Below are 13,191 nucleotides of genomic sequence, written 5' to 3'. Positions count from 1 at the left end.
AAAGCAGCAGGCTTCTGACTTTCAGAGCCATCATCAGAAGCTGAGGCCAAGGTCATTAGCTGACAAGCTAATGGCTACTAAGGAAACATGCCTGAATTCCCTGCAGCTCCTGGATTGCTCGACACCTAATTCTTTATACAAAACTGGTAATCACACCCATAGCAGTAGAAAAGGTCCCACTAATAGGAAAGGCCCAATGAGAAGGCTTCCATGGAGAGGTTACCTTGAAGATGGGTTTCAGGAGTTCCACAAGCAGAGAAAGTGGAGACAGGATTGCAGATAGATAAAAAGCCACCAGCATTCAGAGAAAGTAAAGGTGGACTAGTGCATATAACTTGGCCTCGTGGGAAATAAAGTTGAACCTTGAAGCCAGAGTAGAATTGGGCACAAGAGCAAAGACAGTGTTAGGGAAAACAGTGCAGGAAGAAATGGAACTGGGGTGTTCTTTGGTCCTGCTAAAGGTGGACAGAGCATGGGAGTTAACACTAGCCCACCAGACTGGCTCTGCTCTCCCACTGTAGAAATGAGGAAGACAGACTCTGCATGAAGGCAGCAATTTGTCCAAGGCCACAGAGCTGATTAGGCACACAAACCACACACACCTCCCAGGTGTCTTTCATTACAGTCAGGCCTCAGGCAACACTGACTGAGCAGTTGCCTAACATCCCTGGTAAAGCTCTATGGTGTGACAAACCTTTGCTGTCCCCAGGATGCTATTCAAATTCTAAGACCATGGCTTACTTTCCTTTATGAGTTTTTTATTCTGCCCTAGGGGATAAGTCTGTGGGAGCCCTAAGTTGTTCCTTATTGTTCCACATCTCTTGGAATGATTACTAAGAGGACAAGATTACACCAACAGATTACCCACTGCCAACTGACGGATTCCATCCATCACTTCTGAACATGCTCCACCGTCAGAAGCAGATCCAGCAGCCATCTGAGAAAGGTCAGCGGGGCCCCACCAAGAAATGCTGTATAAGGACAAAGCCAGATTCATTCGTGTGGAAAATGTTAAATGTGAGCCATGCTGGACAACCCAGAAATGGCCTGCAGGAAACGATGAGCAATCTTCCAAGAAGCTGAGCAGACGTATTCTCAAGGCCACACATGGAGTGGCCAGGTTCTCTATTACCTGCCAAGGGAAGGGCAGCTTTCAACCTACAGGCTTGTTTCTAAGAGCAAACATGTGTGAATACAAAGGAAGAAAGGCCCACTTCTATTTCTACCCTGAGTTCATGTGCAAACCCTTGGGTAAGAGGAAAAAGTCATTTGTTTCCTAGGGTCCCTGACAAAGCCTAGAGGAGCCCCTCCTTTGCCCTGCATTTCACACTTTTCTTTCTTTCTTGCCTCCAACCCCCAACAATGATAGGTTTCTTGGGTTTTACAAAGCCATTAGTCAGAAATAATGCTAACACAAAGGTCCTCCATCATAAACAGGAAAATTAGCCTTTCCTTCTATAACTGATTCTTTTTTTTTTTTTAATCTTTTTAATGAGAACGTAGTTCTAAAATGGGAATTCTTAGAATAGTTTTAATTCTTGTTTTGTTTTGTATTTAGATGTCATTTGTGGTCATCACGATGCCCCAGACTGAAAAGCTACTGCCCACGGATGGCCAGGATGGCAGGCAGGGACTCCCCAAAGGCTACCTGTCCTTTATCCTCCAAACCAACTGGCCATGACATCTGGGTTGCCTATGGAAATGACAAACAAGAAAGCTTCCTTTGGAGCTCTGCAGTTCCCAGAGGAAACTCAACAGAACTGAGGACTGGCTCTGAAGCCCAGTTTGATCTGGAAACTTCTTCACTCAAGGGTGGGAGGATGGGGTGGAGCTGGGAGTGGGTGGTGCTGATTAAGGACATTTTTACTCAAGCTATGTGGACCTATATACAAGAGTCCTACATGATTTTCATCCCCTCCCACCTAGGGTTTTCAATCTACACATTTCCTGGGAGGTGAATCCTGTTAACAGTCCTCCCCAACAGCCGCAGGCAGTCTCCTGCCTACTCTAGTGAGCTGATGTGCTCCTGACTAACTCTCACAACTGGCCCAGCTCAGTAGAACACACAAGTGTACAACAGATTGACAAAAGAAAACCAGTATTAAGAATATGGCTTTCTGGAACCTTATAACATGTTCCCAAAGTAACTGGTCTTAGAGTAATTAAACAGCAGTGAAGCATTCCCAAATTACATCAGAGGAGCAGTATGCTCATTCCAGATGCAAAGACCCATTCACCTTGCTGCAACACCCCAACTGGAAAAGGAATCCAACACAGTCCACTCTCTGAGTTCCAGCTTTCCTCTGTCTAGGAGGCTTCAACTTAGCAAAACAAAACTGAGAAGTACCCTGTAATCAACTTTAAGATGTAACCTGCGGGACATACCAGAGGCAACTTGAATGTAAATTAATGTCAAGACAAAGTTAGCTACCTGTGCCCTGAATGTATACAATCCTCTGCTCACTTTCAGAACAGTGAACCCTCAAACAGTCAAACCTCAGGTGCCGTTACCCAGGACCCCAGCTCCCCAGGCTGGTCCTCACTACAGCAGTTCTGGGAGGTATTAGACCAGCCAGCCCAGCAGCAACGGTGCTTGAGCCTTTTACTAGAAGAGCAAGCACATTCTTGGGTCTTAGCCCAGGACAGACTAGCTCAGAATCTTCACAAATGAAGTCTTACTCCCAGGAGGCTGGTGCCCTTACATTGGAGGGCAGACCCCATAGCTGCTATCAAACGTGTTTGGACCCTTAGAGCCTGCAGGTGGCACTAAAGGCCACCTGGAAGAGCAGAAGTCGGGAAGCCCAAGTTTTAAGTTTTAGAACCCTCAACCACTAACAGCCTAATGAGTAGGTGAGAGAGCACCTTGCCTGAAGGGTAAAAAAAACGGTGAGAGGACAGACACCTCAGCTTTGAACAGAAACCAGGTGGCAGTGTGTCTCACCCCTCCCTCCCAGGAGATTTACTACGCCTTTCTCTTTGAGGGATGCATTCAATATTGAGTCTTTTCAGTTTTGTGCTTGATATGATTATGACACACTTTAAGAAGGAAATTAATGTCAGTGAAACAGCCAACAAAACAAAACACCCTCAAATTATTGCAAACTACTATGTAGTATTAATATGTTTGACTGCAAAAAGAATGATTAGGGCTCCTATATAAAAATCAAATTATACTGATGTAACAGAAGAGTGAAAGGAGGCTCTCCCCTCTTCCAGCTAAAATAAGGTGTTCAGCTAGCCTTCTGATGGCTCACCAACACCAGGAATTCTCACTAGCTGCTTTACCAAACACTATCAGTGAGGTTATGGCTTAACTGGAACTCATCATACGCAGCTGGAGTCAGGACGAATCCGTATCAACCACTTCGGAAAACCATTTTGCAGAACTAAAGCTAACCCAACAAGCACCCAAAAGCAGCTTCCACTCCAGGATACAGACACTCCGAAGAAATGAATGCCAATGTCCACCAACAGCCTCAGAAGAATGCTGCCAGAGGTGTAACTCCTACGAGGTGCAAACCAGGAACCCCTAATGCCATCCATCCTCCGGAGAGTAGTAGTATAGATATGCATACAGAAAACCAGAAGCGATTTTAAAAAATCAACCAACAAAACCCATGGTACAGCCATGGATGGATCTGGCAGACATGGTACGGAGGGAAGGAAGACAGAGACAAAAGTCACAGGGGTCCAAGCAGGCAAAACTAATTTGGTGACAGAAAGCCTGGGGTTCTCCAGAAGACCGGTGTATGAGCACTCTCCTTGGTCAGCATACAGGGTTCAGTTGAGTGAGCTGCACACCCAAAATCCATACACTTGACTGTGTTTAACTTTTTACACAGGATACATTTACTATGTATCCAAAGTAAGTGTCAGGTCGTTACATCAAGATTATAAAAATCTTCATCACTGGATATCTGTACCCTGGTGAAGTGTATTTGCTGTAAAAATGCTCTGCATTTGCTGAACTAAAACTTAAAATTAAAGTGACTGGGAAGTTTCCTTCTTCACGCGTATTCTAACATCAAATGTATCATCTGTAAAATGACAGAGTGTTTCTGGCTTGCATTCCCTGACCCAAATTTATTTCACTTGCCCTCCTATGGCAACGGCTGTCGCATGCCCCCACATGCTCTGATAGCTGGTCATCTTCTACAGGGACACTGAATGGCCTGGTTCTGGGATTTTTGACTGTCACCATGTCCTGGAATTGCTTCAAACCACGCTCACATAAACCCCATCCAGGCTCCCTTATGCCTGGCCTCCCAGGCCTTTCCAGAGCAGCAGAGCGGCTCAGCATGGGACTACTGCGACCTCTGGTTTGGAGCTGGTAAGATTGTACACGCTGAGCTACAGAGACCCAGTAACTCCCGGGGGACAGCAGAGTCCCGGGATCCCTGCCGCCCGCCGCAGGCCGAGTGGCTGGACCCGCCCTAGGGAATCCGCGCAAACGCTCCCGTCGCTTCCGGGTTTGTAGTTTTCCCGCGTGCTGTGACACGTGACCAGGATGCGTTGCAAAGCGCGGGGCACCGAATCCGGGTCCGCGCTCGCCAGGACCACGCGGACCGGTGCTGGCCTGGGCAAAAAACCCGCGCTGCCGCTGCCGCCGCCGCCGCCGTCACGAGCGACCTCGGCCCTCGCGCCGCCCGCGTTTACCTGGAAGTACGAACACTAGCTGCCTGGCCGCCAACTCCCCACGGTCCCGGCCTCCCGCCATGGTCGCGCCCTGCCGGAAGTGGCGCCGAGGGGCCCGCCAACCGGGGCCACCAGCCTGCCTCTATTTCCGGGCCCGCCCGCTCGGCTTCCTTTTTGAAATCTGCGCGGGCCCTGCTGTCAGTGGAGGGTGTGGCGCTCTTCGGTTTTCTCACTCTACGGGCGCTGTTCGTGCGTGTATTTCACACATTGAGGTTCCTAATGCGGGCGAGCAGCCTTCAAATCGGCTGTGGGCCAATTTGATAGTTAAGGTAATTTTTTAAAGATATAACCCAAATTATGTTTATAACTTGGGGTTCAACATACGAATTTGTTATTTGGGATAAATTTTATAGTAGTAACGAGACTTAGTTTGGGCGTGGTTTGGTTTTGACACAAGGTCCACCACCCAGCGGAGACTGACCTTCAAAGCATGCCGCCCTGGCTGGCTTTGAATACTGGATCAGGAAACTCCCAAGTGCTGGAATGGTTGTGAGCAAAAAGTGGTTGTCTTATTTTTGTCTTGTTGCCTAGGGCTCACCTCCGGACTACTATAGAAAAAACAATTAAGCCCTGACTAGGGAAGTGGAGGGGGGATTCTCCTCTCAAAGGGCCAGCTGCCTATCAGGAAGCTTGTTCTGAACTGTTCTTTCTGGGCAGACTATGCCCTTATGTCCTTTGTTATCCAGTCTAGTGGCACTTTGTATTTTGTTTTTGTAGAGGGAGCAATGTGAGACACAGGCAACATAAATGTGGAGGTCTGAGTTATAAAGGTGGCCAAAGCTTTTGAGAAATGACATAGAGCAGCCAGAAGTTGGTCTGGATCTTAAGACATAGGCTGAGATTCCCTCCTGAGGCATGAAGCCCTTAAAAATACCCACCTCTGAACAACAATATGAACTAGCCAGTACCCCCAGAGCTCATGTCTCTAGCTGCATATATAGCAGAAGATGGCCTAGTCGGCCATCATTGGGAAGAGAGGCCCCTTGGTCTTGCAAACTTTATATGCCTCAGTACTGGGGAACACTAGGGCCAAGAAGTGGGAGTGGGTGGGTAGGGAAGTGTAGGGGGGGAGGGTATGGGGGACTTTTGGGATAGCATTTGAAATGTAAATGAAGAAAATACCTAATTAAAAAAAATATATATATATAAAACCACCTCTGACCAGACCATTGTAAGACCACAAAAAAATGAGGCCACGCAGGGACATTTCATGATTCTCTCAGACAAAAGCAAGATCAGTGTCATTTGTGCAGCAGCTGTCCCAGCACTTGGCCAAAGTGAGAACTGCTTTACCCAGTACAGCTCTATTCTTGTGCTAGTCTCCTCTGGCTGTGGATAAGAGTCATGAAGATGAGTCAGGATACAAAGATAGAAGAGGACTCTGGAAGTGAAGGGGTCCCCCTAGGACTGGCTTTGCTTTTCATGCTGGCTGAGAGTTAAGAATTTTGACTCAATTGGATCATCAAGGTGGCTCAGTACGCAGAGGATTAACAGGATTCACATGCCCAGCCACAAGAGAAATCACTGCACACTGAGGGATTAATAATGGAAATGGTTTTTAATGATAGTGTGTGGATGTGGATGTGTGTGTGTGTGTGGCTAATGCTCAGGAGGCCTTATATAGAAGATGTTGTTAGCTTACGTTTTTTAGGCTTATGCATTTCACATAGGCTATCATCCATAAATCTTTCAGGCTCTAGCCCCAGGTTACACTTTGGAAAGTTTAAACAGACACAAGAGACTGCAGGTCTGGTCCCTTGCTTGGGCAAATGGGAGATTTACTCAGCAACGATATTGCCTGAACTGTTTAAGTACACTAGTGTTCCTTTTGTTCTTGTCCACCTGGCAGATGAGAGAACAGAGAACTTAAGGACAGACCAGGACTTAATGCTGGTTGTGACCCTGTGCTACTCCCTTGAGCCACCCCTCAGAGGCATGTTCTTTGATATGGAGATACACCTAATGGCTAGTTGTAAACCTTGTTATGGGACTAGAGCTTAACTGGAAATCAGTCTTGGTGACCAAGTATTAGCAGAAACGTTCTCAGTAATCCTAAACGTCAACTGTGGTACAGAATTTTCTTTCCCAGTTCCTAACAAGCCTCGTTAGGGCACTTCTCTCCCAGTCATGCAGGCAGAGTTCCTTTAGCTAAATTCTACTCTGTGTAACTTGGTGTTTCCTAAGCCAGTTTATTATTAATACATCATAGCATCAATTTTATTACTTTGAGCTTCTCCTGAGTTCAATAACCACCCAAATGATGGAGCAGAAATGAGCTGACTCCTGAAACTTGCCCTTTGACCCCCACAATGTGCTGTGGCATGGGCACATGCTAAAGGCCAGTGAACTTTAATACTTTTAATACTTTTGGCCAGCATTTTGCTCAATGACAAAACTAGGAAATGGCATTTAATGTGAAAATGGTAAAACTTCTGCAAGTAATGGGTCAGTCTCTTGTTGAGAGTCCCGTGACTCCTATTGATGAGTAAAGACCCACATCCCTTATCTCTCTTCACTGGTTCATCAAATACCTCTCATGTAATTCATGTAGTAAGAGAATGATTTTTCACACATTTGTGGTTTGTGTGTGTGTTCATGTGAGAGTACATATGTGTACAGGTGTGCATGTACTTATGCGTGTTTACAGGTAGAGACCCAAAGTTGGCATCAGGTATATTCCTCAGCTGCTCTGCAGTCTATTTACTTGGTAAGCTCTTACTGAGCCCAAGACTCACTGACTCCAGCTACTCTAGCGGGACAGCTTGCTCTGAGGAGCCCTTTTCTTTGCCTCCAGAGTGCTGACATTACAGGTGGCTGCTGCGAACGCTTAGCTTTCTACATGTGTTCTGAGAATCAGAACTCTGGTCCTCATACTTGTATGATAAGCCATTTATCCATTGTGCCATCTCCCTGCATAAAGCTTATTTTTTAAACACTTGTGATTTTTCTACTTTAAGCATAAAAAACAATACGTGTTTGTTGTAGTTGTTTTAGAATTTCTCAAATTTCTAGCCAAAGCAAATCAAATGCTTACTTCTTATTATGATTATATCCAGGCTCTATTTGTTACAAATGAAATTTATGCTGTTTTGGAGCTGTGAAGATTTTAAAAGGATACACTATTTAAATTGTGAAAGGTTGCCCCTGTATTTATGACCGAAATGTTAGTTCCTAAACTTTAACAATGATCAACTAAGTTGTCTAAAAAGTAACTAGACGGTGCTGAAGAGCTGGTTAGTTGGTAACTGAGGGTCTGGATCCAGTCCCCAGCAGAAATGGAAAAGCCAAGTGCAGTGGTAGCACCTTCATCCAGAGCTGAGGGCGGAGCCAAGTTAGGAGGTGCGCTGGGGCTGGCTCTCTCTCACAGTGAGCTCCATCCAGGTTCACTGAGAGACCCAGCAGAGACTGAGGAAGAAGACACCTGACAGTGACCTTTGGACTCCACATGTGTACATGTAACCTTGCACATGCATGCCCCAGGCTCGTCCAACACACACACACACACACACACACACACACAGAGGGGACTTTCTAGACAGGAACTCTGTGTACATGTTTCTGTCTTAAAATGTCATGAGATTTCAAGAAGCATGCGGAGGCTTGAGAGTTAAGGAACTAAACTAAAAGGGAACTGACAACCTTACTGTTGAATATATGTCCAAAATGCTCAGCCTGTTAACTACAGGGTTACAGAAAGGAAGTAAGGCATGGCATAAGCTTTAGAATAAGAGACAAAACATTAATTTCAGGTTTACTTAGAATTCTAAAGGTATGCAAAATGCCCCACAGGCTGAAACAGACTGAAAGAGTTAGTCCAGTTAGTCCTCACTGAATTCTTGTGAAAACTTTGTTTGCCTGCTATATGTATGACATCACTCCAGGTGAAATTGCTTTTTTAAAAAAAATATATATATTTTGTTATCAGATATGTGTTCTACGATCCAACACAAACGACATTCCTAGAGTAGCTGCTGTACAGGACCCCAGACCTTATTAGCAAACCGATGCCATAATGTAATTCAGGTGAAACTCGGCACATCCTAGCACCAGTCAGAAGGAAAACAAAGACCTAATCCATCCAAGACCTTAGTTCTGAGAAAGGCTCTAAATGCACTAACCTTGCCTTTTGGCTTTTGTAGTTCTGCTTCTAGCTAAATGTCCTTGCTAACTGAGGTTTGTCAACCCAAGATGTGGTTTTGTTATTAAAAGCTCACTCTGAGAAACCTCACTGTTACACTGGGATCCCAAACACCCAGTATAATTGCCAGTTGGCTAATGAAGACTTTTCTTAACCCCTATGCCGGAGTGGTCTTCTCTTGTGGATGGATACCGCCCAGCAGTAACCATGCACAGCATGAACAGGATTCCTACCATTTGCTCTAGAAATAATTTCTCTACTAAGAATCTTATCCAAACCCTGCAGCTGCTCCATGTGTGCCCATTACAACAGTCCAGCCTGGGATTTCTGGATCACAGTGCGAAACCTGAGACTGTTATTTACTGGGGGGGAAAAATGCTACTAGCGTGTGGTTCAACCTTAGCATATACCTTTTATCCAAGACCTTCCTTCTTGAATATTGTAAACAGGATTAAATAAAGTCAACCATAGGTCAAGAGGCAGAGCAAACACCCAGTTGACAGGAAGTGAAATAGGATTATTAAGGGAAAAAAAATCATGGAGAGTAAGAGGGAGTCAGAAGGATTGACAGAGAAACGCACAGAGAGTAGAAGGAGGGGAGGGGACATTTGGTTTGAAGGAAGGGCTTTTGAGACTGCATGAGAGGGGCATTCATTCATTCTGGCACAGCTGAGGATGAAGGTCAGCTGGGTGCTTTCTCTGCCTTTCAGAGCTAGCAGGTTTTTACTCCAGCATCTGGCTCCCAAGTCTTCAGTGGTAAAATTAAATGATTGAGATTTTGTTAAAAAGCAAAAACAAACAAATGAACGAACAAAAACAGAAGGACACAAAGGCAGGACAGATAACACAAGGTCTAATCCTGTTGGAAATTTCCAGACAGGAAATAAATGAGATGTCCCAAGCAGATAATTGCCCCCGACCCCCAGCCCAGCAGCAGAGCCAGCTCTATAGTTAGCTTTATTCCCCAAACTGAGTGGCCTCCAGGGAAAAAAGGATCAGGGACGGGTACATGGATCTTACTTTTTCTCCCTGATTTTATGTTGTAAACCAGCCAAGCCCGAGATATATCTTCTGACCTCCCTTACCACTTCATCTTCCACGTTGGATAAGTAGGTTCAGCAGATGCATATATATTTTGCCCAGATTAGCAATAGTAAACCTGTAAATTATAACCAGTGGCTCATTTTTAAACATCAGTTCATTCCTCCAGGATGGACTGCCAGGAGCTAAGTACAGCTCTTTATCCAGTTTTGTAGAGCCAGATAAAGAATGGACCCTAGGAAATGCAAATCAAAACAACCCTGAGATTCCACCTCACACCAGTCAGAATGGCTAAGATCAAAAATTCAGGTGACAGCAGATGCTGGAGAGGATGTGGAGAAAGAGGAACACTCCTCCATTGTTGGTGGGATTGCAAGCTTGTACAACCACTCTGGAAATCAGTCTGGCGGTTCCTCAGAAAATTGGACATAGTACTACCGGAGGATCCAGCAATACCTCTCCTGGGCATATATCCAGAAGATGTCCCAACCGGTAAAAAGGACACATGCTCCACTATGTTCATAGCAGCCCTATTTATAATAGCCAGAAGCTGGAAAGAACCCAGATGTCCCTCAACAGAGGAATGGATACAGAAATTATGGTACATTTACACAATGGAGTACTACTCAGCTATTAAAAAGAATGAATTTATGAAATTCCTAGCCAAATGGATGGACCTGGAGGGCATCATCTTGAGTGAAGTAACACAATCACAAAAGAACTCACACAATATGTATTCATTGATAAGTGGATATTAGCCCAAAACTTAGGATACCCAAGATATAAGATACAATTTGATAAACGCATGAAACTCAAGAAGAATGAAGACCAAAGTGTGGACACTGTGCACCTTCTTAGAATTGGGAACAAAACACCCAGGGAAGGAGTTACAGAGACAAAGTTCGTAGCTGTGATGAAAGGATGGACCATTTAGAGACTGCTGTATCCAGGGATCCGTCCCATAATCAGCTTCTAAACGCTGACACCATTGCATACACTAGCAAGATTTTGCTGAAAGGACCCAAATATAGCTGTCTCTTGTGAGACGATGCTGGGGCCTAGCAAACACAGGAGTGGATGTTCACAGTCAGCTATTGGATGTATCACAGGGCTCCCAATGGAGAAGCTAGAGAAAGTACCCAAGGAGCTAAAGGGATCTGCAACCCTATTGTTGGAACAACATGATGTACTAACCAGAACCCTGGAGCTCTTGTCTCTAGCTGCATATGTATCGAAAGATGGCCTAGTTGGCCATCAATGGAAAGAGAGGCCCATTGGACTTGCAAACTTTATATGCCCCAATATAGGGGAATGCCAGGGCCAAAAGAATGGGAATGGGTGGGTAGGGAAGTGGGGGGCGCTATGGGGGACTTTTGGGATAGTATTGGAAATGTAATTGAGGAAAATATGTAATAAAAATATTAAAAAAAAAAAAGAATGGACCCTAGAAAAGGAATGTACAGTGTGCACTGGCCGCTCGGATGAGGTAATTTTAAATCTTAAATTATATGCATATGTAAATCTGCTTTTCTTAAAGACTGTAACAGTGGGGCTAGAGAGACATTACAGCAGTCAAGAGCGCTTGCTGCTCAGCGCTTGCTGCTCTTGCAGAAGACTAGAGTTTGGTTCCCAGGACCCACATTGAGCAGATTGCAGATGCCTGTAATTCTAGCCCTAGTGATCCAATACCTGCTTCTCACCTCTGCAGGCACCTCCCCCCCACCACAGTTCTGATCTTACAAACCAGTACCTAAATGCCTCGTGTTCAATTTACTCGTAATATTTTGACATTATTCCAAATCCTTCAGGTTTCTATCTTTTACACTAGGAGGAAAAAACACTGATTTGATTCACAACTTAATAATAAATTAGGACTTTAAGTTTCCAAGCAGTCACATAGGCTGCAGGATCATTTTATTGTTTATACTGGATAACATAAGCAGTGTCACTGTCAACTTACTGGACACTTATGGCAGAAAGCCATTTGGGAGCTAATGACTTTAAACAGGAAACCCCCATTAGAATGCTAATCAAAGGCCAATGTATATACAACATACTCCACTTTCATGACAGCTGTCATGCTGTAAAAATATTGTGGGGCTGGGTAGCCAGTCAGAATGGGGAACACGTGAACTTCGGTGACATTGATTCTGACAGGCAGCACAGACTTTACTCCACTTCATAGGTTTGATGTTAAAAGCTTAGATATGTTCCCAGTTGGTAAATTTGATAATAGATTTCTCTTCATTATCCCCATTACCAATCTTCATCTGTATTTGTTTCTAGAAAACAGTACACATTTTGGAACTTTAATGTTTTGAGAGATTTTACAAATGATTTACATGATTGACTGTACATCTGAAAACTGATCTTTTGGACTGTTAAACTGCTGTGGTGGTTTGAGTAGGTATAGCCCCTATAGACTCATGTGTTTGAATGCTTGGCCCACGAGGACTGGCACTATTAGGCATGGCCTTGTTGGAGTAGGTGTGGCCTTGTTGGAGGAAATGTATTACTTTGGGGGCAGGCTTTGAGGTCTCTTCTATGCTCAAGCTACAACAGTGAGGCACACAGTCTCCTTCTACTGCTTGTAGATCAAGATGTAGAACTCTCATTTCCTTCTCCAGCACCATGTCTGCCTGCATGCTGCCTTGCTTCCTGCCATGATGATAATGGACTAAACCTCTGAAACTGTGAGCCAGCCCCCGTTAAATGGTTTCCTTTATAAGAGTCGCCTTGGTCATGGTGTCTTTTCCAGCAATGCAAACCCTAACTAAAACAATGTCCTTTAAAAACTCAACATTTTCCATTATATTATAGTTTTAAGTATGTGTTCTTTTTTTCTGAGGAATATCTTTAGACTTACCATCAGGTGGGTTCAAGTGCCCTGTGGGCAAGTCTGTGGAGACATTTTCTTGATTAGTGATTGCTGGGTGGTGTGGGGAAGAGGCAGGCGGGAGGTGGGGTGAAGAGCCCATTGTGGATGGTGCCACCCTGGGAAGGTGGTCCTGGGTTATATAGAAAGCAGGCTGAGAAAGCCACAGGGAGCAAGCCAGTAAGCAGTATAGTCTCTGCTTCAGTTCCTGCCTCCAGGTTCCTGCCTTGAGTACCTGACTTGACTTCTCTCAGCAATAGACGGGTGTGACCTCAACCTTAGAGGGGTAAGCTTATAAATCCTTTCCTCCCTAAGCTAGTTTTCGTTAGCATTTTATCACATCAGTAGAAAGAAAACTAAGACATGAGTTATATTTTTGGTAACATAGACATGCATATGATTATATATGTATATGTATAAAATTTCAAACTGACAAACATAA

General features: G+C 44.6%; 1 protein-coding gene and 1 long non-coding RNA gene across 5 annotated transcripts in view; one reads left to right on the top strand and one right to left on the bottom strand.

Annotated features, from left to right (window-relative positions):
* Rnaseh2b (ribonuclease H2 subunit B) overlaps nucleotides 1–4,726 on the bottom strand; it is a 50,482-nt gene extending 45,756 nt beyond the window's left edge. For all 3 annotated transcript variants that reach the window (XM_085828712.1, XM_085828713.1, XM_029469329.2), the window contains exon 1: nucleotides 4,657–4,726. In XM_085828712.1, the coding sequence (XP_085684838.1) occupies nucleotides 4,657–4,717 (61 nt within the window). In that variant the 5' untranslated portion in view covers nucleotides 4,718–4,726. The remainder of the gene's footprint in view (nucleotides 1–4,656) is intronic.
* Nucleotides 4,727–4,825: 99 nt separating this feature from the next.
* Nucleotides 4,826–13,191, top strand: part of LOC110309959 (uncharacterized) — a 37,990-nt gene continuing 29,624 nt past the window's right edge. For both annotated transcript variants that reach the window (XR_002379779.3, XR_015044664.1), the window contains exon 1: nucleotides 4,826–4,964. This is a non-coding gene — a long non-coding RNA (uncharacterized LOC110309959). The remainder of the gene's footprint in view (nucleotides 4,965–13,191) is intronic.

This window comes from Mus caroli, unplaced genomic scaffold, assembly GCF_978045245.1.
Source record: "Mus caroli unplaced genomic scaffold, Mus_caroli_1 scaffold_12, whole genome shotgun sequence".
Lineage (NCBI taxonomy): Eukaryota > Metazoa > Chordata > Mammalia > Rodentia > Muridae > Mus > Mus caroli.
The sequence above is the reverse complement of the archived record's forward strand: the minus strand, read 5'-3'. Positions and strand labels throughout refer to the sequence as shown.